Source organism: Heterodontus francisci, chromosome 31 (assembly GCF_036365525.1).
Source record: "Heterodontus francisci isolate sHetFra1 chromosome 31, sHetFra1.hap1, whole genome shotgun sequence".
Taxonomy (NCBI): domain Eukaryota; kingdom Metazoa; phylum Chordata; class Chondrichthyes; order Heterodontiformes; family Heterodontidae; genus Heterodontus; species Heterodontus francisci.
In genome coordinates, this window is record NC_090401.1 from 54477708 (window position 1) to 54501180 (window position 23473).

Here is a 23473-nt window from a genome sequence, read left to right on the forward strand (position 1 = left end):
GAAAGGATTAAGGTAAGCCTACAATAGAAAACGCTATTTTAAATAATCTTCCCTTCCCCTATTTTATTTATGTTTTAATTTTACTTTCAGGAAGTAAAGCAAGCAAGATTAAAGTATAAATTTATTTAAAATTGTGTTTGCTATTGTAGATCAGGTTAACTGAATTGTAGTAAAGCTACTTCTGACAATTGGCTAATTCTATTGCTGTACTATTATTTGTGTTGAATGGTGAGAGTTAAAAACCTAAAATTTGGGTGTTTCTGGGAGATTGTATTTGCCTAGACTTAACAGAATCTAAGGAATAAGATTCAGTTTGGCTTGAAACATTGCATATGTTATGTATATTTACCATAGGGTTTTTTTCTGGTTAGCTAATGTGACAGCCAGAAGCCATGTTAGGTTTTCTATCCTGACAACCTCAACGTCAAGTACATATCATTAGCATGCACTATATTGAAAGCTTTGCAACTTTCTGTTCTTTTTAAATTGAATAATTATACAGTTGGTAGTTAGTTGTCATTAGGGCTCTTGATGACTACTTCTGGAATTTCTACATTCAGTTTGTTCTGAATTTCAGGGAGGAATCCAGGACCTTGCGATACAGTAGTGCACAAAGTCTTCCTTTATGTTCAGGACAGTGAATTGACCAAAGACTAATAACTATTGGGATTTCAGTAGCATTGACTTGTTATGTTTAGTATACAACACTACTTCTAATTGACTCATTGCCAGAATATTTGCTCAGATGAGTCACTGTGGCGATACTTTTGGTGAGTGAAGATGTCCTTTTGATGGTATTGCTCTGTTGATGGTGCAGTTGAAGTGGACATAGGAGAGCTGTGGATTGCTTCAGAGTTATTGTAATATCTGACTTGGGGAAACTGATATTACTGGATGCAAAGTAAACAATGTTAATCTTGTGCTGAGCTTTTTTCCTGGCACGCAGTGCATTGCACATACTCATTGAAAGAATGAGAACTCTTTGCATTCTAAATGGACTGTGAGCTTGGCTCATTTGGGACCACTCTTGCCTCTGAATCAGAAGATTGTGGGATGAAGCCCAGGGTACAGAACCCAAGCAAGTAATGCAGGCTGATATTTCAATGCAATATTGAAGGAGATGCTTTCTTTCAGATGTACAGGTCAGCATTAATAATTCCTAAGTATGATTCGAGGAAGAGCAGGGAGTTCTCCCCATGCACTGCTGAACATATTTCCCTTAATCAAGATATCCAAAAACAGATGAACTGCTCACTCATTTTCACTACTGTTTTGTAAGCAAAATGGCTACTGCATTTACCTACATAACAGCAGTGACTACACTTCTGAATAATTAATTGTACATGAAGCATTTTGAGTCGTCCTCAGGGACACGATAAGGCAATGTATATGTGCAAGTATATTTCTTTAAAGGTTGAACACTTCAAAATTGTGCTGACTGGGTCAAGACGCTAATAACTTTTCCTCCTTTTTTCTATGTCATTCCTGGTGTTTGGAATCTGATCCTAATGCAGGGAGAAAGATGCACAAATGTATGTATTTTTACTTTTACTAATGGGTATATGTTATGAAATTGCACAGCAAGCAGGAAGTAATTGGGGAAAAGAAAGATCTGTTCGTTTGTTAGGAAGATGTTAGAATCGTGGATAATTGTAAATAAGTGCAGATATAGTTTAATAGTATAACACATCGTCAGAGCTGCATCAACCTCATATGATTGCTATAACTGTATAGTTAATACCTGTTCATCTCCAATGGCATAGCACTTGAGTGAAGGCCAGGTGTAGTCTTGAGGTAAAGCGGGGTATAACTTACTTAGGGTTATGGATGTAATTTTAAACCCATACATTCTGTCTTTATTTTTTATTTACTGCTTTGAGTTTATATTTAGTTAAATAGAAAAACTTATGGCAATTTGACAGTCAAAAGTAGAATCAGTGGGAACATAGATGTTTCTCGACAGCACTGCTAAGAAGCTAGGAGAGGCATGGCTGAGGAACTACGTTGTCACAACTGATGGGAGGATGTAATTGTTGCTTGACTAGTTTATAAAGACAGATGTCATTACAAATGTGAACATAAGAATTTATATTAGGATATGTGCAGCCATAAGATAGGGAGACATGCTTATTATACAAAGTTCATTGGTTTGAATTCAGTTCATTGGGACATAGCTGCAGTATATTGATGAATATTAATATTCTGTATTTGTGGCCTTTTTATCCCATTTAGAATTCTGGATTTTATTCTTTACAAAAATACATTGGATAAATTATGCAGATTAATTAGTAGTGCTAACATTCCTAATCTTCCAATCTGAATGCTTAGAAGAACGTGAACCTCAAGTTGAGGCCTACTGGTTTGTCTTGGGTTGTGGTGACGATTGTTGTCCTTCCACTTGGCATTGGTTTTGCTTTTATATTAAGGTTTTAGTGTCTAACATACGCCTCACGACAAACTGATCACATACGTTCTAGGTTAGGGTAGTGGAGGCAAAAGCCCTAGCTGTTTCGTGCGCTAGGGTGTGTGCTAATCATTTGCCATTGACGCCAAACCCGAAGCAAAACCTAAATAACAGCCAAAGTTTCATTTCTCCGCCCCAGACAATAATAGAATGATGGCAAATTTAACACATTCGTGAATCCTGCCTTCCAAATGTTTGCGCTAGCTTGTGGATCCCAGCTTTGACACTCCCGCATGGTTGACAGTTCAGTTTCCACATGTGGCAAGTTCATAGTGAAAATCACTCTTCCCTTGAGTTTGATAAAAATGTCTCATACAGTGCCCAATATGTATAGGGGCAAAACGTGTTGACACCAGTGCGCCCATTATAAGCAGTGGGGACCAGTGTTCCCTCTAAACCCGCGGCTGTGCAGCAACACGAAAGTCCCTGCACAGGCCACACACAAGTCGGTCGCTTTAAGTTACCATGTGTGCTTGGCCAAGCAAAAAAAAAATTAAAAGGGGCTATGCACTCCAAAAAAAAATTAGAAGGCACGTTGGTGGGTACTGTACTTATTGTTTTACCTACAGCACTTCTTGATCACCATGCACCGATGCCTGTGGGGATTTTCTCAAGGCATGAGCAGCTTCAAAATGAGACAACTCTTTGTTTGGGGAGGCATTAGTTCTGAAAGCTCAGATCTCTCCTAAAAGACATTAGATTTGTAGCCTTTTTTTGGGTGTGTAACTCCATAAGCACAAAGTGCTGCTAAACCCTAAACTGATTAGAGATGTTGATATTACTAATTTGGCTGTGGTGCATTCTTGCAAAAGTAAATGATCCTGGCTCTGCTTTTTAGGTAACAACAATTTTCCTTCCTGTGTTTCAGGTTCCCAAAGAAAAAGATGAGATGGTAGAGCAGGAATTCAATCGTTTGCTGGAGGCCACATCTTACCTGAGTCATCAATTGGACTTTAACTATCTGAATAACAAACCTGTATCATTAGGGCAGGCATTAGAAGTTGTCATACAGTGAGTATTTGGTCCTTTAACAGATTTCACACTCTTGCATGCATTACCATGTAAAGTCATGCAGTAAGCCCAAATAACAAATTCCATGATCGCCTCTTGTGATTACTTGAAAATACAGTTGACCAATTAGTTGGCAGAGTCAGTTGCTTCAATAAGCGATTTTCTCATTTGTAATGTGTGTCTTATTTTGCTGGCTTGCTTTTGGTCCAAGAAAAGGATGTATTTAAAAATGTCAAGTTTTTAGAACCCTGTCTTTCACCCCAAGTATTTTTTCTTTTCAATAATTGTACAGCAGATGATGCAGTGAGATTAACATAATGAATATTAAAGAAAGACATGCATTTATATAGCATCTTTCATGATCTCAATGTCCCAAAGTGCTTTATAGCCAATAAAGTAATGTTAAAGCATTATCACTGTTGTAATAATTAACAATATAAATATAATGTAACGAGGAATAAGCCCAAAGTATTGATTTTGTTAATAATTTGAAACCTTGTTAGACTGCAAGAGAAACATGTGAAGGATGAACAGATTGAACACTGGAAGAAAATCGTGAAAACACAAGAGGATCTGAAAGAGTTGCTTAATAAGGTAATTTGAACTTGTTTTGATGGTCATTATCTAGAAGCTAGGAATAAAGAAAATAAATTGTCTTAACTTTGACATTTGCCCACTAAATCCCATCTTTAAGAAAGTTAACAGTACTTGTTAAACAGTGAGTGGTTGTATCCTTCTCCTGTATTTTTTGATTTGTCTGAGGTTCGAAGATGTTTCATGCCTGCTTCAGATTAGAATGTAGCACTACCTCATACTACTTTTACACATCCTGACACGTCGCTCAAACACTTTTTTTTAATTCATTCATTCATGGGATGTGGGCGTCGCTGGCCAGGCCAGCATTTATTGCCCATCCCTAATTGCCCTTGAGAAGGTGGTGGTGAGCTGCCTTCTTGAACCGCTGCAGTCCATTTGGGGTAGGTACACCCACAGTGCTGTTAGGAAGGGAGTTCCAGGATTTTGACCCAGCGACAGTGAAGGAATGGCGATATAGTTCCAAGTCAGGATGGTGTGTGACTTGGAGGGGAACTTGCAGATGGTGGTGTTCCCATGTATTTGCTGCCCTTGTCCTTCTTGTTGGTAGAGGTCGCGGGTTTGGAAGGTGCTGTCTAAGGAGCCTTGGTGCATTGCTTTGCATCTTTCTGCAAAAGAAGATTTGATTTTTCAGTGGAGCTGTTTTGAACGGTCTTACATGAAGGATAATGTAAGAAGAATGTTTGACTAATTATTAGATCTTCAAATGAAAACACTCTGCACATAACCAAAATCCAATCAACTGCACTCTGTAGTTCCTTTTGAACAGGATCTGTTGGTGAGTAGTTTGTTTCTCCTGGGAGGGAACTTTTAGTGCCCTTGCATGGTGCAGAAAGGAAAAGTCAATTAAGTAGTAGACTGAGATTAAAATTGTGTTAAACAGATTTTTCTTTGCCTTTTTGCTTACTTGGATATGTTTACTGGAATGTGGAAGATGAATGAAGGTTGTATGTGTTCAGTTGTTAGTGTTGTGACCTTAAACAGAACATTTTTGTCCTCTTTGGGTTGCATCGAATATGTTGAGAAATTAATTTGAAGATTTAAGGAGTTTTCTTGTTAAACTTAAACCGCAGAAAAAAAGACTTGCATTTATATAGCACGTTTCACTGCCTCACATTGTCCCAAAATACTTCACAGTCAATTAAGTAATAAAAACAGTAAGCGCTGGAAATACTCAGCAGGTCTGGCAGCATCAATGGAGAGAGAAGCAGAGTTCACTTTTCAGGTCTGTGACCTTTCATCAGAACTCAATTAAGTACTTTGGAAGTGTAGTTACTGTTGTTCTGTAGGAATCTCAGCAAGACCCCACAAACAGTAACGACCTAACTACAAGATCATCTGTTTTTAGTGATGTTGGTTGAGGGATAAATATTGGCCAGGATAGCGGGGGGTACTCCACTGCTCTTCTTCGAAATAGTGCCACGGGATCTTTTTGTCCATCTGAGAGAGAAGATGGGGCGTTTGTTTAATGTCTCATCCAAAAAATGGAACCTTCAACAGTATAGCATTTCAATACTGCACTGGCATGTCAGCATAGATTATGTGCTCAAGTCTCTGTAATGTGACTTGAACACTCAACCTTTGGACTAAGGTGAGAGTCCTACCAACTGAAGCACAGCAGGCACTTGCTGTGTTGCTTGACCCTGATCAAAATTCCTCCCCCACTTCCGATCTGTAATCTCTTGATGAAATAGGATCAATAATTGTAATATTTCTTCAAATGTGCATCTTCAGTGCCGAAGTGCTCTGTGCTAAATGTGGAAATTTAAATATTATAGAAACACTCTCATTTACAAGGGAGATCAATCATGGTCTTTGCAGATCCCTTGATGTGTGGTTATTAAATTTAAGTTGGGCTGCAGTACCGTCTTCTACCCGATGACGGTGCTGCTGACGGTCATTAGTTTTGCAACCCTGATCTGGTTTTGAACTACTGCACTGTGTAAATGCTTGATCCTCTATTTTGTATTTGTATTAGAGACTGGGCCAAATTGTTTGTGAAATGTAGTCTGTAGGGAAATGGAACAAGTATGAATATATATTGTTCATAAAATCTGTTGCATGTTCTGTAATACTGGGGACTGTTCTTTGATTATTTTTCAACTGCAGAGGACAATAACACTTGGCATAGTATTTACTTACACTTTGGTTTAAAATTTCAGTAAAACATCTGAGCAGTAGAGCAGTCACTGCAGCTGTTTGGCTAAATTAATATTTGAAGAGCAATATATCCTTGTTAAAGTTGATTGACTTTATATCAACATCGTTGTAAACCTTATTTTCAGGCATATATGAAATACAAATAAAAAAAATTACAGGAATCCACAGCAGATCCTATCAACGTCTGTAAAGAGAAAAGGTTAACCCTTCAACTGCAGTCCCTTTTTCAGAATTAGTTCTGGGGTAAGGGTCTACATGAGATATGTTAACCCGTCTTTTTTTTTTTACAGGTGCTGATATATTTTCTGCTTCTGCTTTGGAGTTTTGCAATTTGTAGTTTTTTTTTTATTGCTGTCCAAGCTTGCATGAACCTGGGTTAAAGCTGCTCTGCTCCAGGATCTTTAACACAATTACTGTGTGAAAAGCAATTTAATATGCTTGTTTTAGTTTTTGCAATGTTATGAAATGCATAATTCTGTTTTGTTAGTTAGAGATACAGCACTGAAACAGGCCCTTCGGCCCACCGAGTCTGTGCCAACCATCAACCACCCATTTATACTAATTCTACACTAATTCCATATTCCTACCGCATCCCCACCTGTCCCTATATTTCCCTACCACCTACCTATACTAGGGACAATTTATATTGGCCAATCTACCTATCAACCTGCAAGTCTTTTGGCATGTGGGAGGAAACCAGAGCACCCGGAAGAAACCCACACAGACACGGGGAGAACTTGCAAATTCCACACAGGCAGTACCCAGAATTGAACCCGGGTCGCTGGAGCTGTGAGGCTGCGGTGCTAACCACTGCGCCACTCTCCCACCCCTGTGTGGCGAATAAAGTGAGCAGAATGTTATTAGGAATTGTAGTTTCCAATGACAATGGCATTTGAAAGGATTTTTACAGAGGATTATCTTATGCTGTTCAGTCTTTCATATATTATCCTTTTTATTGTTTCAGATGGTATTGCTGAAAGAAAAAATAAAAGAGCTACATCAGCAGTATAAAGAAGCCTCTGAGGTGAAGCCACCTCGTGACATCACCGCAGAATTTTTGGTGAAAAGTAAATTGAGAGACCTGACTGCATTGTGCAAGGTGAGTTTTGTTTTTGTGGCTTTTCCTTTTTTCTTGTTATTTTCACTCCTCTTGAAGGCAGCAACGCCTGGAATTTGGAGGGGATGTGGAGAGGAAATGTAATGGTCTGACTTGAATGTTATGTCTTGGTTAATCTTTTTGTCACTACATGCTGTTCAGAAAGCTGCGTAAGGGTACTAATGACTTCTGATGGGACAGATGTACTGTGTTAATAAATGGTTGCTGGTGGGTCTTTGCATATTTTCTGCTTGCTTGCACCACAGAAGTATGCCCAGCCATTGGAGTAGCACGTTGTATGCATTTATCAGAATTTGTAAAGCAGTTGTTATGAATAATTGTTCTTGACTGCGAATGTTGTAAATATTTTTGCTGTGTTGGTAGCAGGAATATAGTAATTTGGCATGAATTTTAGATAAACTATTCATATCATTATTAAGGTGTACTCATCTGAAGCTTAGAAACATGAGAAGCTATTTCTTGAGTCTGAGGTAGCTCATTTTGTGAATGAACTAATGGAGAATGTTAATTTCGAGGACCAGCATCTCTGTTCTGATGTGTGACAGAAAACTTTCTACCTTTTGTTTGATTAGCTGGTAGCATCGCAACATTAACTATTCTACCACATGCAACATCATATCAATGCATTTAATTCAAAGTAAATTATATTCTGAAGAGAAGTAGGCTTGGAGCTGTGGATTAGCAAAAGGATTTATTTAGGGTGGCAGGTTCTCAGGACATTAAAGAGAGCACCTTAGGTTGATGCGACTATAGAAAGAGCCACTGAGCCTATATAAAACTTAAATAAGACTTCAGTTAAAGTACATATCGCAGTATGGGGCTGCACACTATTGAAAGGGAATAGAGACTTATGAGAGGGTACAGCACAGTTTCACTTGGATGCTGCCAGGGTATGAGGAAATGTGCAGAGGATAAATGCCAAAGTGGATTGCTGGATTGAATGGCCTGTTACCTTGCTGCAACTTCAATATAAATAATTAAATTACTTTTGAAAACAATAGTTTTAAGGACTTCTCCTTTTCACTTGAATAGAATGAAAGCATTAGAGGAAGCATTGCTTAACCAGGTGCAAGGATCTCATATGAAACGCTTTTGGTTAGTCCAAACCCAATTTGTAAAGATTTGAATACAGAACAAAACTACTCCTAATTCTGCTCAGATTGGGAGATCACAGGAATGCTGGTATGAGAAATGAGGAAATTACTGTTAGTGATGCAAAGGTTGATTTTAATGATGTTTGGGGATGATATTTGGGTTAAGACAAGCTTTTGGGAGAGAGCGTTATGCTATTGTAGACTTACGCCAATAGAATCTAGATTGAAATGGTTAATCTTCTACCATTTGGGACACCCAACTGTCATCAAAGGACTTTAGTCTCATCAGTCTGGGCTGGATTCCAGCCCAGTTCCCAAGGTGAAGAGAGAATTTTACTGTACCATTCAGCAAGTAGCATTAAATTCCTTTTTACAGGATCATTTGACATTCATTTTATTTAAATTTGTAACAGGAGTATGATGAGCTCGCAGAAGCCCAGGTGAAGCTTGAGGAGAAGCTCCAGGAATTAGAAGCTAATCCACCCAGGTATTCATGCACACAGTTTACTTGTTAAAAATTAAATGCTAGTAGCTTACCAGCATAATGTTGATTGTTGGTCAGATTGCTTCACAGTGTGACCCAGTATAATTGATGGGTTTTTGTTACTGAGCTACAGTTGGGAAGTTGTACATTGTGCACAGTTGTGAACAATGCACAATCTACCTTTTAGAGGATGAGTGTGAAATTGCAAGTTTTCCTGAACACCGAAGGCTGAATTTTGTTGTCCCACCGCTGGGAAAACAGAATATAGCGGCCGTCCTGCGCAGGACCCACTCCACCGCAGCTTTGCAGTGGGCGGCCACTTAGCATATTTACAGCGGCCCCCCCCCCCTCCCCCACCAAATCACATGGTGGGGGCAGCATTGGCGACACTGTTCAGGGCCTCACCTGATGCGGGAGCAGGCGCTGGTGCCATTTTTGAAAGGCTGCCAGTCCTGCCGACAGTTCAACAAAATGCAGCGGTGACCCTTCTTCCCGTGTGTCAGCTTTTCCTGGACAGGAAAGTGAAGGCGCGTGAGTGCTGGGAAAATTGCAGTGGTCGACATGGTAATATATGCAGACAGGTATTTTAAATATTTAGACCAGGGTCCCATTGCAAAGCTGGGTAGGGGCAGCCACAGAGCCTCCCTGCCGCCGGGAAGATCTGGCCCTGAGAATCCCGGCATCGAGCTCTGTGGTGTCTGTTGCCGCTTCGCCTTTCCAGCCCCCATTCCACCACCCCCCCCCAGCCTCGAAACCCAACATTGGGCTGAGAACAAAATCCAGACCTAAAACACTAGCGGTCTAGTGTACTGTAACTTGTAGTACTTTGTTTCTCAAAGAGAAAATCTTGAGTTGTTTTTGATGTATGTTTTTACATGTTTTAGTGACGTTTACCTGTCATCAAGGGACCGACAGATCCTGGATTGGCATTTTGCCAACTTGGAATTTGCTAATGCAACACCTCTCTCCACACTTTCGTTGAAGCATTGGGACCAGGTGAATAGATATTTAATATACAGTGCACATTAGTTCTTAACCATGACTAACATAGCATGGACTGGTATGGTTGATGTACGAATCAGCGTTCGCTCCAATGTATGCTGTATAATCTTTATCCATTCCAATAACTTACTGAACCACTCATGTATTTTCTTAGAGTCAGATGGCTTCAAGGCTGGTCTGAAGTCATTGGCTCCATTGCAATAACTGGAGGCTCTCTGGGATGTATGTGGCTGCTCGCTGCTGAACAGTTTGCAACTTCAAGGAAGAACGTTGGCTAGGACACTGGGAGAACTCTGAATTGTGCCATGAGATATTTTGTAATCTCCTGAGCAGGCAGATAAAATAGAAACGGGCCACTCAGCCCAGCCGGTCTATGTTGATGTTTATCGTCCATATGAGCAGGAGTCCTAATCCCATAACCCATTATTCTCCTTTCCTTCACCCATCTATGAAACCCATTATGCTTCAATTATGAGCTCTTGTGGTGTATTCCACAGCCTCATCTTCTGTGTTTATAAAAAAAAATCCCTTTTTGTCTTAAATCTCTTACAATTAATCTTGCATCAATGTTCATACGAACATATGAATTAGGAGCAGGTGTAGACCACTCTGCCCTTTGAACTTGCTCCACGTTCAATAAGTTCATGGCTGAACTGATTACTCCACATTTCCACCTACCCCCGATAACCTTCCACCCCCTTGCTTACCAAGAATCTATCTACCTCTACCTTAAAAATATTCAAAGAGTCGCTTCAACTGTCCTTTGAGGAAGAGAATTCCAAAGACTCACGACCCTCTGAGAGAAAAATTTCTCCTCATCTCTGTCTTAAGTGGGCGACCCCTTATTTTTAAACAGTGTCCCTAGTTCTAGATTCTCCCACGAGGGGAAACATCCTTTCCACATCCACCCTGTCAAGACCCTTCTGAATCTTGTATGTTTCAATCAAGTCACCCCTTACTCTTCTAAGTTCCAGTGGATACAAGCCTAGCCTGTCCAATCTTTCCTCGTAAGACAGCCCACCCATTCCAGTACACTTTCTCTGTACTGCCTCCAACATATTTGCATCCTTGCTCAAATAAGGAGACCAGTACTGTACACTGTACTCCAGATGTGGTCTCACCAATGCCCTGTATAGCTGAAGCATAACCTCCCGACTTTTGTATTCAGTTTCCCTCGCGATAAAGAACAACATTCTATTAGCTTTCCTAACTAGGTGCTGTACCTGCATACTAACCTTTTTTGATTCATGCACTAGGACACCTAGATCCCTCTGCATCTCAGTGCTCCGCAATCTCTCGCCATTTAGATAATATGCTTTTTTATTCCTGTGAAAGTGGACAAATTCACACTTTCCCACATTATACTCCATTTGCCAGGTCTTTGCCCACTCACGTAACCTATCTATATCCTTTTGAAGCCCCCTATGTCCTCTTCACAAGTTACTTTCCTATCTGTCTTTGTGTTATCAGCAAATTTAGCAACAATACCTTCGGTCCCTTCATTTAAGTCATTTATATAAATTGTAAAAAGTTGAGGCCCTAGCACGCCACTTAATACATCTTGCCAACCAGAAAATGACCCATTTATGCCTACTTTCTATTTCCTGTTAACTAGCCAATCCCTTTCCTCAACTTCTCAACCATTGAGAACAGTCTGTTTCTATCTACTCTGATCCCTTCAAACCTCTATCAAATCACCCGGTAATCTCTTCTAATGAAAATACTCCCAATTTTTCAAGTCTTCCTTGTTATTGTTAATCGACAGTGCTGTGTGCCAATTTCTCTCTCCACCTCTCCTCAGCTAGTTCGCTCCTCATCTATCTTAACTCTGTCCCTTATATTTTGTTGGAAAATACAGACAAGTAGTCACTTTGGCAGTTTTTGTCTGGTTATATGTCCATGCAGTGTCTTGGGACATTTCTTTACATTTAAGGCATTGTATAAATGAAAGTTGTTGCTTTTTATTTTGGATGTGTATCCTTCTGTGCTCTTCGTTCTTATTTTATAATTACATGTGCAAGCATTTTAATTGTGAATGGTCGATGAATGGGAGCAAGTGGAGGCATGCAAGTTTAATTTGCTGTTACTTGCGAATGGACTGAAGTAAATAAAGTGAAATGTTGCAACCGTGATGCACACAAACAATGGAATCGTTTTCTATTTGTTTTCTGTTCAGGACGACGACTTTGAATTCACAGGAAGTCATTTAACAGTACGGAATGGTTATTCTTGTGTTCCTGTGGCACTTGCAGAAGGTCTTGACATTAAATTAAATACAGCTGTTCGACAAGTCCGCTATACTGCCTCAGGTCAGTTGGTACAAATTATGTCGGATAATTTGTCATAAATTCTAATGTTAAAAACATTAACATCCTGTGGCTCTATCTTGATACTTTTAAAGTTTGTAAATTCAATTAGGTGGATTACTTAACCATATTCATAATTGATTAAATTGTGTTTCACGTGATACTTCAACTTAATTTCAAGGGTTGTTCTTGTCTTTATTTGCTTTTTGTGGATAGATGGTACACGATATGAGATGCAAAATATTTAGCTGCTGATTTGATGGGATGAGATGAAATAAGGTGGGAGGAGGCTTGTGTGGAGCATAAACACTGGCATAGACCTTTTGGGCCAAACGGCCTATTTCTGTTCTGTAAGTACTATGTAATCCCATGGAGAACTTAGATTATGTCACTTAAAGAAGTGCTGAATGGCCCCATACAGATTCTAAAGCTCCCTCCGCTGCTAAATAAAATACTGTAGAAATACCATATACAATAGTACTCCTTTTTAATTGTTCTTGATAGCTTATGATACTTTTCTTGTGTCCAGCACAAAGCATTCTTTCCATAAGTAAGCCCGTATTTCCTGTAAACCGAAATGTAACCTTGTGAATGAAGCAGTCTTGGATAATGCGCTGCAGGGTTAACAATGAGCCCTTTTACTGATGAGTACACACTGGAAGTAATACAACTTACCACTGTAATCCCTAATCTGTGTGACTGAAGGACAGATAATATACTGACAGGCCTTACAGTTCAGGCTACAAATTAAGAATCAGGCTTATTATTAAATTAAATAGGAACAAGTCCAAAGACAGTAGGTTTGACCTGATTACATAATCTGGAACAAAGCAGTGAAGGTTTGGAATCTTTAGCAGTTTTCTGCAGTGCTTTAGATAACTTGCATCCTTGATGAAATGCTGTTCATTAGACAGATCAATTTATGAGTTTCTGCCAGCTTCCCAGCAGCGCATTAAAATGGGAGCTGAAGAATCAATATCACCAGATCCAGTTGTATTCCTCCCTTGCTCTAATTTGAAATGTAGGCTTGGACAAAGGAAAATTAAAATGGTATTGTTCAAAATTAAAGCTGTCAATCACGGGTGTGTTCCAAAAGGGTGCACCATTTACCTACCAGGCTTTTCTGATATAACATTTATACCCATGAAACTGTTCCTTATGCTTGGCATTCATTATGGCTAACACATGTGACATAGTCCACTAGACAGATAACTTGATCTACCTTTTGAAGTGGCATTGTATGAGAGAATGTACTGCTTTCAACAAGCAATAACCAACTGAAGTGCCAAGCTGACCAACTATCAGAATTTCATAACTAAATGATGAAAATACATTGGCCTGAATTTTGTTCGGACGCCGAGCTTTGAGGCGGCGCTCTTTGAACAGAGTGGCGTGCCCGGATTCAGCAGCTGCCGCCAAGCCCCCGCGATACTTTGTGCGGGGGCTCATTTAAATAGAGGGGGAGGAGTGGCTGCCCCGCGATGAAAGGGGGCGGCCTCCGCATCCCTGGCAACGGCGTCCGGCGGCACCACCATTTTTTAAGGACTGCAAGCCCTTAGGAGAAATTAACATTTTTAAAGGAATATTGTGAAGGATTATTAAACAAAAATTACATAAATAATGGCCATTCCCCCCCCACCCCGAGTGTTTTTTAACAGGACATTAGCAGAAAATGAAACTTTATTATCAACCCGCACTTTCTCCCCCCCCCCCCCGCCAACCTCTTTACATTTGCCCTTCAACTCTTCCCCCAATCCCCACATCCAATCAAAATAGTTTTCCCTGCTCCTCCACCCCTTCCAACCTGAAAATTTTATTCCTCTCCTCTCCCCACCAGGTTCTCGCCTTAGAACTCCATGTGGAGTTCCGAAGGTGTGCAAAGGCCAAACGGAGGCTGTAAAATTGGCATGGGACGACAGATAAGTTAATTTGAACATCATTAATGTCAATTTACATATGGGGATGAAGGGCCCGCTACCAGGCGGTGGGGAGGCTGCACAGAGGTCCCCCCGCAGCCGGTAATATGCGGCGGGCCCTTCTCGACGTCCTGGGTTGAGGCAGGCCTCCCCCCGCAGAATTTTACCAGCCCCTCCCACTGTGACCCGCGGTGTCGAGGGGCTGGTAAAATTCAGCCCATTGTGTTTTACCATTTGAAGCAAGACCGATTTCTATTCCATTGCGGCTCGAACAAAAACAAAATTATTCTAGACTTATGCAGCCATTTTTTTTGGTGTTGGAAGCACTTTTCCAAATATCTGTGCTTGAGTAGAGTAATTTTCCATATTTCTGCACCTTTTCAGACTGAAGTGCCGAACAGTCTAGACGGCCGACTTGATGGTGCCCCACCCCCCCCAAGGATCTGTGTTTGGCCCCCTCCTGTTTCTCATCTATATGCTGCCCCACAGTGACGTTATCCAAAAGCGCAGCGTTAGTTTTCACATGTATGCTGTCGACTCAGCTTGATCTCACAAGCCCTTCTCTTGACTTCTCCACTGTTGCTAAATTATCAGACTGCTTATCTGACACCCAGTACTAGTTGAGCAGAAATTTCCTCCAATTAAATATTGGGAAGACTGAAGCCATTGTTTTCAGTCCCCACTCCAAACTCCGTTCCCTGGCTGCTGACTCCACCTCTCCCCCAGTAACAGTCTGAGTTTAAGCCAGGCTGTTTGCAACTTTGGTGTCACATTTGCCTCCGAGATGAGCTTCTGACCTCATATTCATGCTATTATCAAGACCGTCTATTTCCACCTCCGTAACATCACCCGACTTTGCTCCTGACTCAGCTCACCTGCTGCTGAAACCCTCATTCATGCCTTTGTTACCAATAGACTTGACTATTCCACTCCTGGCTGGTTGTCCACATTCTGCACTCCATAAACTTGAGGTCATCCAAAACTCTCTTACCCGTGTCTTAACACGCACCAAGTCCTGTTCCCCTATCACTCCTGTGCTTCGCTGACCTGGTCAAGCAACTTGAATTTAAAATTCTCATCCTTGTTTTCAAATCTCCCCACAGCTTTGCCCCTCCCTATCTCTGTAATCTCCTCCAGCCCCACAACTCTCCAAGATATCTGTGCTGCTCTAATTCTGGCCTCTTGTCCATCCATGATTTCAGTCTCGCTCCATTGATTGCCGCGCCTGCAGTTGCCTGGTGTCTGGCTCTGGAATACCTTCCCTATACCTCTCTACCTCGTTTTTCTCCTTTAAGACTCCTTAAAACCTACCTATATGACCAAGCTTGTGTTCATTTGACATATCTCCTTTTGTAACTCGGTGTCATACTTTGTTTTATAATGCTCCTGTGAAACACCTTGGGACATTTTATTACATTAAAGGTGCTATATAAATATAAGTTGTTGCTGCTACACATTGATTAGTCAGTTTAGGAAGAAAAGTCATAAATACTGGGATTGAAATTCTAGTCTCTAAATTGAAAGCCTTAATCCGGTAACATTGTTAACTTAGTTTCTTGTCCTTTCTTTCTTGTTTTTAAGAAGTCAGTTTTTAAAAAATCCAATTTTAGTTTTACTTGTGGCTCTGTAATTTACATTCCTATAACTCCACCCTTGGGCTAGGATTCCAAAGTAAATTATTCATTGAAAGCTAATGGAAATTCTGCTGTGGACTGAAGTAAAATAAACCTATGTGACAAGAACAGCGAACATTACACCTTCTGTGCCGAGACCATGCGGTGGGATGTTTTACAGTTAACTATGAAAGAAAATTATAATACTGGCTTTAGAAGATTTATTTCACTTCTGACTGTGATTATGAATAACTTGAACAGAGTTGTTTTCTATTAATCTTTCTGATTATGTCACTCCCTGTGTTTTTTACAGCTATTTATTGCTACGTTTGCATAAATATTTTTCAGGATGTGAAGTAATTGCTCAGAATACTCGTTCAAACAGCCAGACGTTCATTTACAAGTGTGATGCAGTTTTATGCACACTCCCGCTAGGTGTATTGAAACAACAGCCACCAGCAGTTCAGTTTGTGCCGCCCCTTCCTGAGTGGAAAACGTCTGCCATTCAGCGTATGGGTTTTGGAAATCTCAACAAGGTAAGGCAGCGCTAAGCTTGGCCCTCTGGAATTGCAAGGCCTATCATGGTCCTTGTAAAAGCATTAATCAAATAATGGAAAATGCAAGTAGGAAAGATTTCGAAGTGTCTGTAGAGTGCTGCTGTTACTGATCGGTTATCTTTTATGGTGATTACTTTTGGCTCATTGGTGGATATGCATGGACAATTGCAGTGACTCCCATTACTGTGAGGGTAGTAGCTGCAAACGCGACATGAAATCGTGTGATATTGATCACAAGTCGTGGGAGTCAGTTGCCAGCATTCGCCAGAGCTGGCGGGCAGCCATAAAGACAGGGCTAAATTGTGGCGAGTCGAAGAGACTTAGTAGTTGGCAGGAAAAAAGACAGAGGCGCAAGGGGAGAGCCAACTGTGCAACAGCCCCGACAAACAAATTTCTCTGCAGCACCTGTGGAAGAGCCTGTCACTGCAGAATTGGCCTTTATAGCCACTCCAGGCGCTGCTTCACAAACCACTGACCACCTCCAGGCGCGTATCCATTGTCTCTCGAGATAAGGAGGCCCAAAAGAAAGAAAGAAAGAAGTAGCTGGGTAACTGCTGATATACCATAATTGATTGAAACATGTCGAGAATGAATAATTTGGCATCTGTTAATGCTATCTTTTTATTCCCTGCAGGTTGTATTATGTTTTGATCGTGTATTCTGGGACCCCAGTGTAAATCTCTTTGGTCATGTTGGAAGCACTACTGCCAGTAGGGGAGAATTGTTCCTTTTTTGGAATCTTTATAAAGGTATTTGTACACTAGAAATGGCTTATTATGTACTAAAGAAATCTCACTTTCTTTGACAAGTAAGAAAGAATAATGAAATGTGATATAACTTTGGCAGCACTAATTTAGTTTTTGATTATGAAGAAGATAGATTTCTTAACAGGCAATATCTGCTTACATTCAACTTCGTCTAATCATTAGAATAGTTTTGCACTTGCATAGTTGTAAACTTTATATCTCATTATCATTTAAAGCAATTGGTAGAAAAATTACAGGGGGGAATGAGAAAAAACATTTTCACTTAGAGGGTGGTGGGGGTCTGGAACTCACTGCCTGATAAGGTAGTTGAGGCAGAAACCCTCAACTCATTCAAAAGGAGTCTGGAGATGCACCTTAGTGTCGTAATCTGCATAGCTACAGACCAAATGCTGGAAGGTGGGATTAGAATAGATGGATTGTTTTTCGGCCAGCACAGACATGATAGGCCAAGCGGTCTGTTTCTGTGCCTTAAGCTTTCTGTTCTATGATTTATATAACTATGCCAGCTTTAAACTGCTGTCAGCTTACAAACCATAGACACTTATGGAGCTGTCAAAAATTTAATTTGTAATTTGGGTGATAAGTATTGCATTATGCGCATGTTTTTGAGGTAACCTAGTTTTGTATCTGAAAGTCTGTATAAAACGTCACCGTCTAAACTAAGCATTAAGTATGGCAAAATCTGATATTTATAGCTCCCTCTTCAAGTTTTCACCACCAGCAGAGCTGCAGCTTATTTAAAGGAATTGCCAGAATGTTTACCTTGATATTTCCCCCACCAACAGAATCCATTTTATGCATCATTGTGAATAAATATTTTTAAGAGCTCCAGTTCATGCAGCCCTGTGTCAAATGCATGCTGCTTGGAATTATGATCCAAAATGGTGCTCCTGCCAATGTTGGGCAGAGGTTGAGGCAATAAAAAGTTCTGCGCTACTATGAGAAATCAAATTACATAAATTTTATGATTCTAATTACATGGAACCTCTGTTCTAAGTATCTTGCTGACTATGGGTTTGAAATTTTGTGTGAAAAGGTCATAGTCTACATGTTGGCCTGTTGCACAGTCAGCTAACACCAGTCTCCTCCTGTTTGAATGAAATCAATTCCCAAGCCTAAAGAAGATTAAATTGAATTTGTGATATTTATATTCCTTTTGGCTTCATTCCTGCACCAAGCGTTTGGTGTATTGTATATGTCCAACCAGGGTTTGGGATTCTAGATTGTTGGCTGTTATCCATTGACTCCAGGGATGCCCCCTTCATCAGATTAAATAGTAATAACTGTATGGCATTTAGCTCCTTTAAGTAGTCTAGGCAAGTCCCAGAATCTTTAAAGTTTTATTTTATTTAAACATCTTGTATTGTTAAATGCTCTCCAAAGGGAACATTTCACATCCTTTCAGCTTTACCTGCTGCAAAACTTAATCCAACATTTGGTAATTTAATTCGTGGTTTCATTTTCATTAAGAACCACCAAATGATTTGAATCTTGAAAGCAAATCTGCCAAATGTCTTGGTAAGCTCAGTAGAAGCTGTTGTTTTGCTACTCATTGTTTTTTATGCTCAGATTTAAAAGAATCTTGTCTGTGTGGTCTGATGGAAAATATTAAAGTCAGAAAGAAATTATCTTTTTGGTGAATAACATGTATCTATGGTTCTTGCATTTTAATATATTGTACTGTATGCACAATAAAAATTAATGGGAATCATGGTTTTAGCAAATTTTCGTCTTTAGTGAATTGAACACCAGAAACTAATTCCAGGAGCAAGTCAGAAAAATCTAACCATTGCTTATTTTTGAAATAATTGTTGATATTGTACTTGATCCTTTAGTACCTACCTTGACCACCATAATATTTTATACTCTGGTGCAGTAATTTTAATTCTATTTAACAATCCCAGTTAATGATGTTCAATTTTAACATAACTTTTTTCTTTGATCAAAAGTAATTTTTTTGTGAAGTTATGACCTTTTTTTGGGGGGTGGGGGGGGGTGTGCAGGAACAATTAATGTAAAACTCAGGTTCGGACGTGTCCCCACAGAGAATGGGATCCATGCTGAAAATTGTTTGTAAAGGTTATGTTCTGCCAATCAGGATAAGACATGTCTGCACTTTGTAGGCACATTTTATTTCGTCCAAACCCTCCCATAATTACGTGTGCTTGTCATAATAGCTAATTTTGCCTGATCTGAGCTTTAATTTACACTGCAGCAGTTGTTAAGCAGCTGCACCATTGAGTTTTTACTTTGATACAATGCAGATATCATTCCAGTCATGATTTTTAGTGCAATACTATTTAAATGATATGTGGTTCACTGCTTAAGTGCTCTGAATATCCCAACTAGATGATGCGTTTTGTTAATGCATTAATGATCCTTGTTCTGCATATTGTGTTGTGGTACAGAGCTTCATTTAATGATAAGGAAAGCGTACAAATTTAAACAGCTGTAGCTACAGTTCAACAGCAACAGAGCTTTGTTCCCTAATGTGACTATGCTTGTTCACATTCTAAATTGACTCAATTTGGAATAAAATGTGCATTTTTTTAATGTTCTACATTTTTGGGCATATTTGGATCCGTCAGTAGTCAACTTATACATTCTGAGCTCCGATAAGCTCTCACTGATTCCCTTTTTCTGGAAATGTATATTATTCATAACACACTTCTAAATATTTGGACATCTTTTAATCCGTGAATGTTGCAGTTGCTCTGTAGTTGCACAAATATGGAACCTGCTGTGAGCAATCATGGGCATGTGGTTATAATTCCTTTCATTAGTTATTTTGTCCATTACCAGCCCCAATCCTATTGGCCCTAGTGGCTGGAGAGGCTGCCGGAATCATGGAGAACATTAGTGATGATGTCATTGTCGGTCGCTGTCTAGCCATCCTAAAAGGAATATTTGGCAGCAGTGCAGTCCCACAGGTATGAGGCTGCTTAGATTGCTTATGTGTTTTTTTTGTAATCTGTGACTATCTTGGTGGAAAGTTGGGGGGGTGTGGGGGGGTGAAAAAATGGAAAGACAGGAGAGATGGTTTGGGTTTTGAAACTTAAAAACAGTCAAGTTATTTTTAACCTAACTTGAGGCTTATTATTTATACTACAGTATAAATGTTTTGATGATTTATGAATTCTGGTGGTAATTCCAGAGGAGGTATATGAAAGCTGATTTTTGTATAAGGATTAAGTAAACAAGCTGGGGTGATAATTCCAGTTGCAAGTGTTCAAACCCTTAAGCTAAATCTGTTTCCTTAGAGATGCCAGCATATGGTACGTTAACGTACCTAATTAGAAGCCGGGTGCTGTATTTAAATCTCTCAGCCCCAACAAGGTCCTTTGCGTATTCTAATGCAATATACAGCACAAAGTCCTAGGTTTCTGCACTAACACCACAAGCTGGAATACGGAAAGAAGCAAGATGAACATGTGACTTCCAGTCTAAACTTTTTCACTCATGTCAACCCTTCAGCCAAGCATTGAGTTTCTTTGACAATAGCTACATCACTACCAAGACCAGAAGGAAAGACAGATGCATGGATAATTTATAATGCATGAAGAAAATGTCCAAGCTTTATCAAACTACACAAGCTTATAGGGAAAGCCAAACTAAAGCAAAATGCACTGAGCAAAAAAATTTCATTTTGGCATGACTGCACTAAAGATGAATCAGTTATGGCTGGAGGAACAGATTGGAAAATATTCCTGAAGTTCAAGCATCTACTCCAAGGCCCAGATCACTGGTGAGTGTACGTTGCAGTCTCTGAATTAAATTTGTTAATAAACTTATAAATAATTCTAAGTACAATAGTCCACTGTTACACCCGCTTTTATAAATCCCTTTTAAAATGCCATCTACGTCCCTTACCACAATTTTGTTTTATTGTCAACAGGTCTGTTGTGGAAGTTATTACCATTTCAGACAAGACTGAAAATATATCAAGCAGCCAGAAATTCACATGAGAAGTTGTCTCTACCTGTAGAAAAATACCCATCCAGGAAGAAGGGTTTGATATATGCTGAAAAGTGACACAATGATCCATTGCCCGTTGGATACTCCAGTGCCTCTGCAGAGACATCTCAAATGTTTAGTGATTTATTCTTCACCAATATAGGAATTTCTAGACTGAAAATATTTCTTCAGAGCTTAGGGTAAAAATCTGGCCCTAGATTGGCTCATTTCTCCCCTCTTCCCACTCCCAGGGTATCACCCAATGAAGCATCCTTCACTAGATGGGTTCTCCCAAGCTCTGGTAGCTAGTTTTTCTTAAATCTGAAAAGAAGTGTCTTATGCCCTCAAGAACATTCTCTACAGTTAGAGCAGAGTTAATTCTCTGATTTGCATTGCTTTTGTTTTACAGACATGATGGCTGACATTGCACTGAAGTACATTTAAATGTTGTGTACCTTTGATGTATTGCAATGATGACCTGCCCTAGATTATGGGATAACTGTGTGTTTACTGTAATAAAGAATAACTATATTTTAATTTCATTTTTTTCAAGTCACAGGAAAAGACAATCTATTGTTCTCACTATGTCTTCAATGTTATCCAAATGTACTCCATGCAAATATTGGAACAATGTTCCTGCAGAGATTGGACCCTACTTGGTGGAACTGTAATCACTGCTTTTAAGTCTGACCTGGCACCCAGCAGTGTTGTTTAGGTGCCCTGTCTGATTCTGGTTACAAAAAGTACAATTATATTCACTCTTAGTATAATTTTTTCCATTATGTATATGCAATGTTCCCTCTAATTTGCTCCTAGAGTGCACAGGTGATTTATTTAAATTTGCAGCCCCTTTAAATCATTTTGTGCAGTTTCACATGCACAGTAACAAAGGGACCAGCCTGCATGGGGACTTTTGGGTTGCTGCACAGCTTACAGGGAACATTTTATATATGTCGCACTTTTGAACCTTTTAGAATATGCACTCCTTTAGTGTGATGGAGGGAGCAATGCATAGCATACATTTTAAACATGTTTGCAATTCTCCATAGTGATGCATGATTGCTCCCTGTGCATCAGTAAAGGGGATTAGCTGTTTCCATTGCTGCTGTTATGCATGGCAAAACAAATTGTTTGTCTTTGCGCTGACGAACATTGACTTCAGGCTTTGACAGGAAATTCAGGTAAATCAGCCACATTGTGATTTGGTAATCGCTACTTAAACCTGGTTAAAATTTAACCACGCCCCAGTAATTAGCCTAATTATTGTTAATCATGCATGTTAAAAAATTTTACTACCCTTTGAAATCCATGAGAAAAATGTGACCCATCATTATCACTGTCAGCATTTTTGAACCAAATTATTCTGTGGTGGTGTGGCATATTAGAATTAATGTCATCTCGATTGTGCATTAGCACGCATGCTCAGTTTCTGAAATGATATCTATTACTTCTGTCTTTTAAAGAGATTTAAATCAACCAATATTAGAGCATTTTTTTAATGAGGGGATAATCATGCAGTATTTGGCACATCATGTTCTCAAAAGTTTATTGCATGTAACTAGGACTGTTTTTTTTTCAAGGAGTGCACTTTTTTCAGCAGATTTCCAGGAGTTCCACAAAGTCAGGATGACTTATTTATAATTCAAAGAAATGTTCTTCGTAGACTATAGAGCACTGATTAGGTCCTCTCAACTTCATGAAGGTTCATTGACGTAAAAGAAAATGCATTCTGTGCAAAATGTGTAGCCATGCATGTAGCATGGAATTAACTGAAAAAGTTATTCTGTTTTATAGGTAAAGTGTGGTGTGACAAATATTTGCCACTGTACATCTCACTTAGAGGTTGGCACATGCACAGGGCAGCACAAGGGTCACATATTATGGGCTGTTCTCAGCAGTCAACCAATACATCAGGTTGATCTGGTTACAGGAATTCCAGGACAATGGCAACACATGCTACGGATGACAACCCCATGGATAAATTCCATTTGTGGTACTTAGTGGAGGACTAACTTTGAACAGCATGGGGAAAAATTCTCTCCACCCTCTTGCCTCTCAGCAGGGGTGGGGGGGTGGTGAGGTGCCATTAACACTACTTGAAAGGCAAGGCTGAGCCTTCAATGTATGAAGCTGCTATTCTGATGGCACAGAACTGTTCATAAAGAAAAAAAAATTAAAAAAATAAACAAGGTGATGAAGTTTGCAAAGAAATAAAATTTTTCTTTCCTGGTACATATTTATTATGCTGGCAACCAATACTTTAGCTATAAAACTTCACTCCTTTCATCCCCCACCCCTTTCACTGGCATGATCAGCCACGGCTTTTAAAGACTGAATTTCTGAAAAATGCTTCAATTACTTGAGGAATGGTCATAAGACAAATAATCATTGAATAGCCCTTAGTTCTGAGGTGGAAAGGTTGTTTGTTACTTTC

General features: G+C 39.6%; 1 protein-coding gene across 4 annotated transcripts in view; it reads left to right on the plus strand.

The window, feature by feature from the left end:
* Window positions 1-23473, plus strand: part of kdm1a (lysine (K)-specific demethylase 1a) — a 62970-nt gene that overhangs the window by 27241 nt on the left and 12256 nt on the right. For all 4 annotated transcript variants that reach the window (XM_068011656.1, XM_068011657.1, XM_068011654.1 and 1 more), the window contains exons 10-19: window positions 1515-1532; window positions 3333-3475; window positions 3979-4069; window positions 7194-7328; window positions 8854-8927; window positions 9809-9920; window positions 12103-12235; window positions 16110-16297; window positions 16953-17067; window positions 19888-20015. In XM_068011656.1, coding sequence (XP_067867757.1) covers window positions 1515-1532; window positions 3333-3475; window positions 3979-4069; window positions 7194-7328; window positions 8854-8927; window positions 9809-9920; window positions 12103-12235; window positions 16110-16297; window positions 16953-17067; window positions 19888-20015 — 1137 coding nt within the window. The remainder of the gene's footprint in view (window positions 1-1514; window positions 1533-3332; window positions 3476-3978; window positions 4070-7193; window positions 7329-8853; window positions 8928-9808; window positions 9921-12102; window positions 12236-16109; window positions 16298-16952; window positions 17068-19887; window positions 20016-23473) is intronic.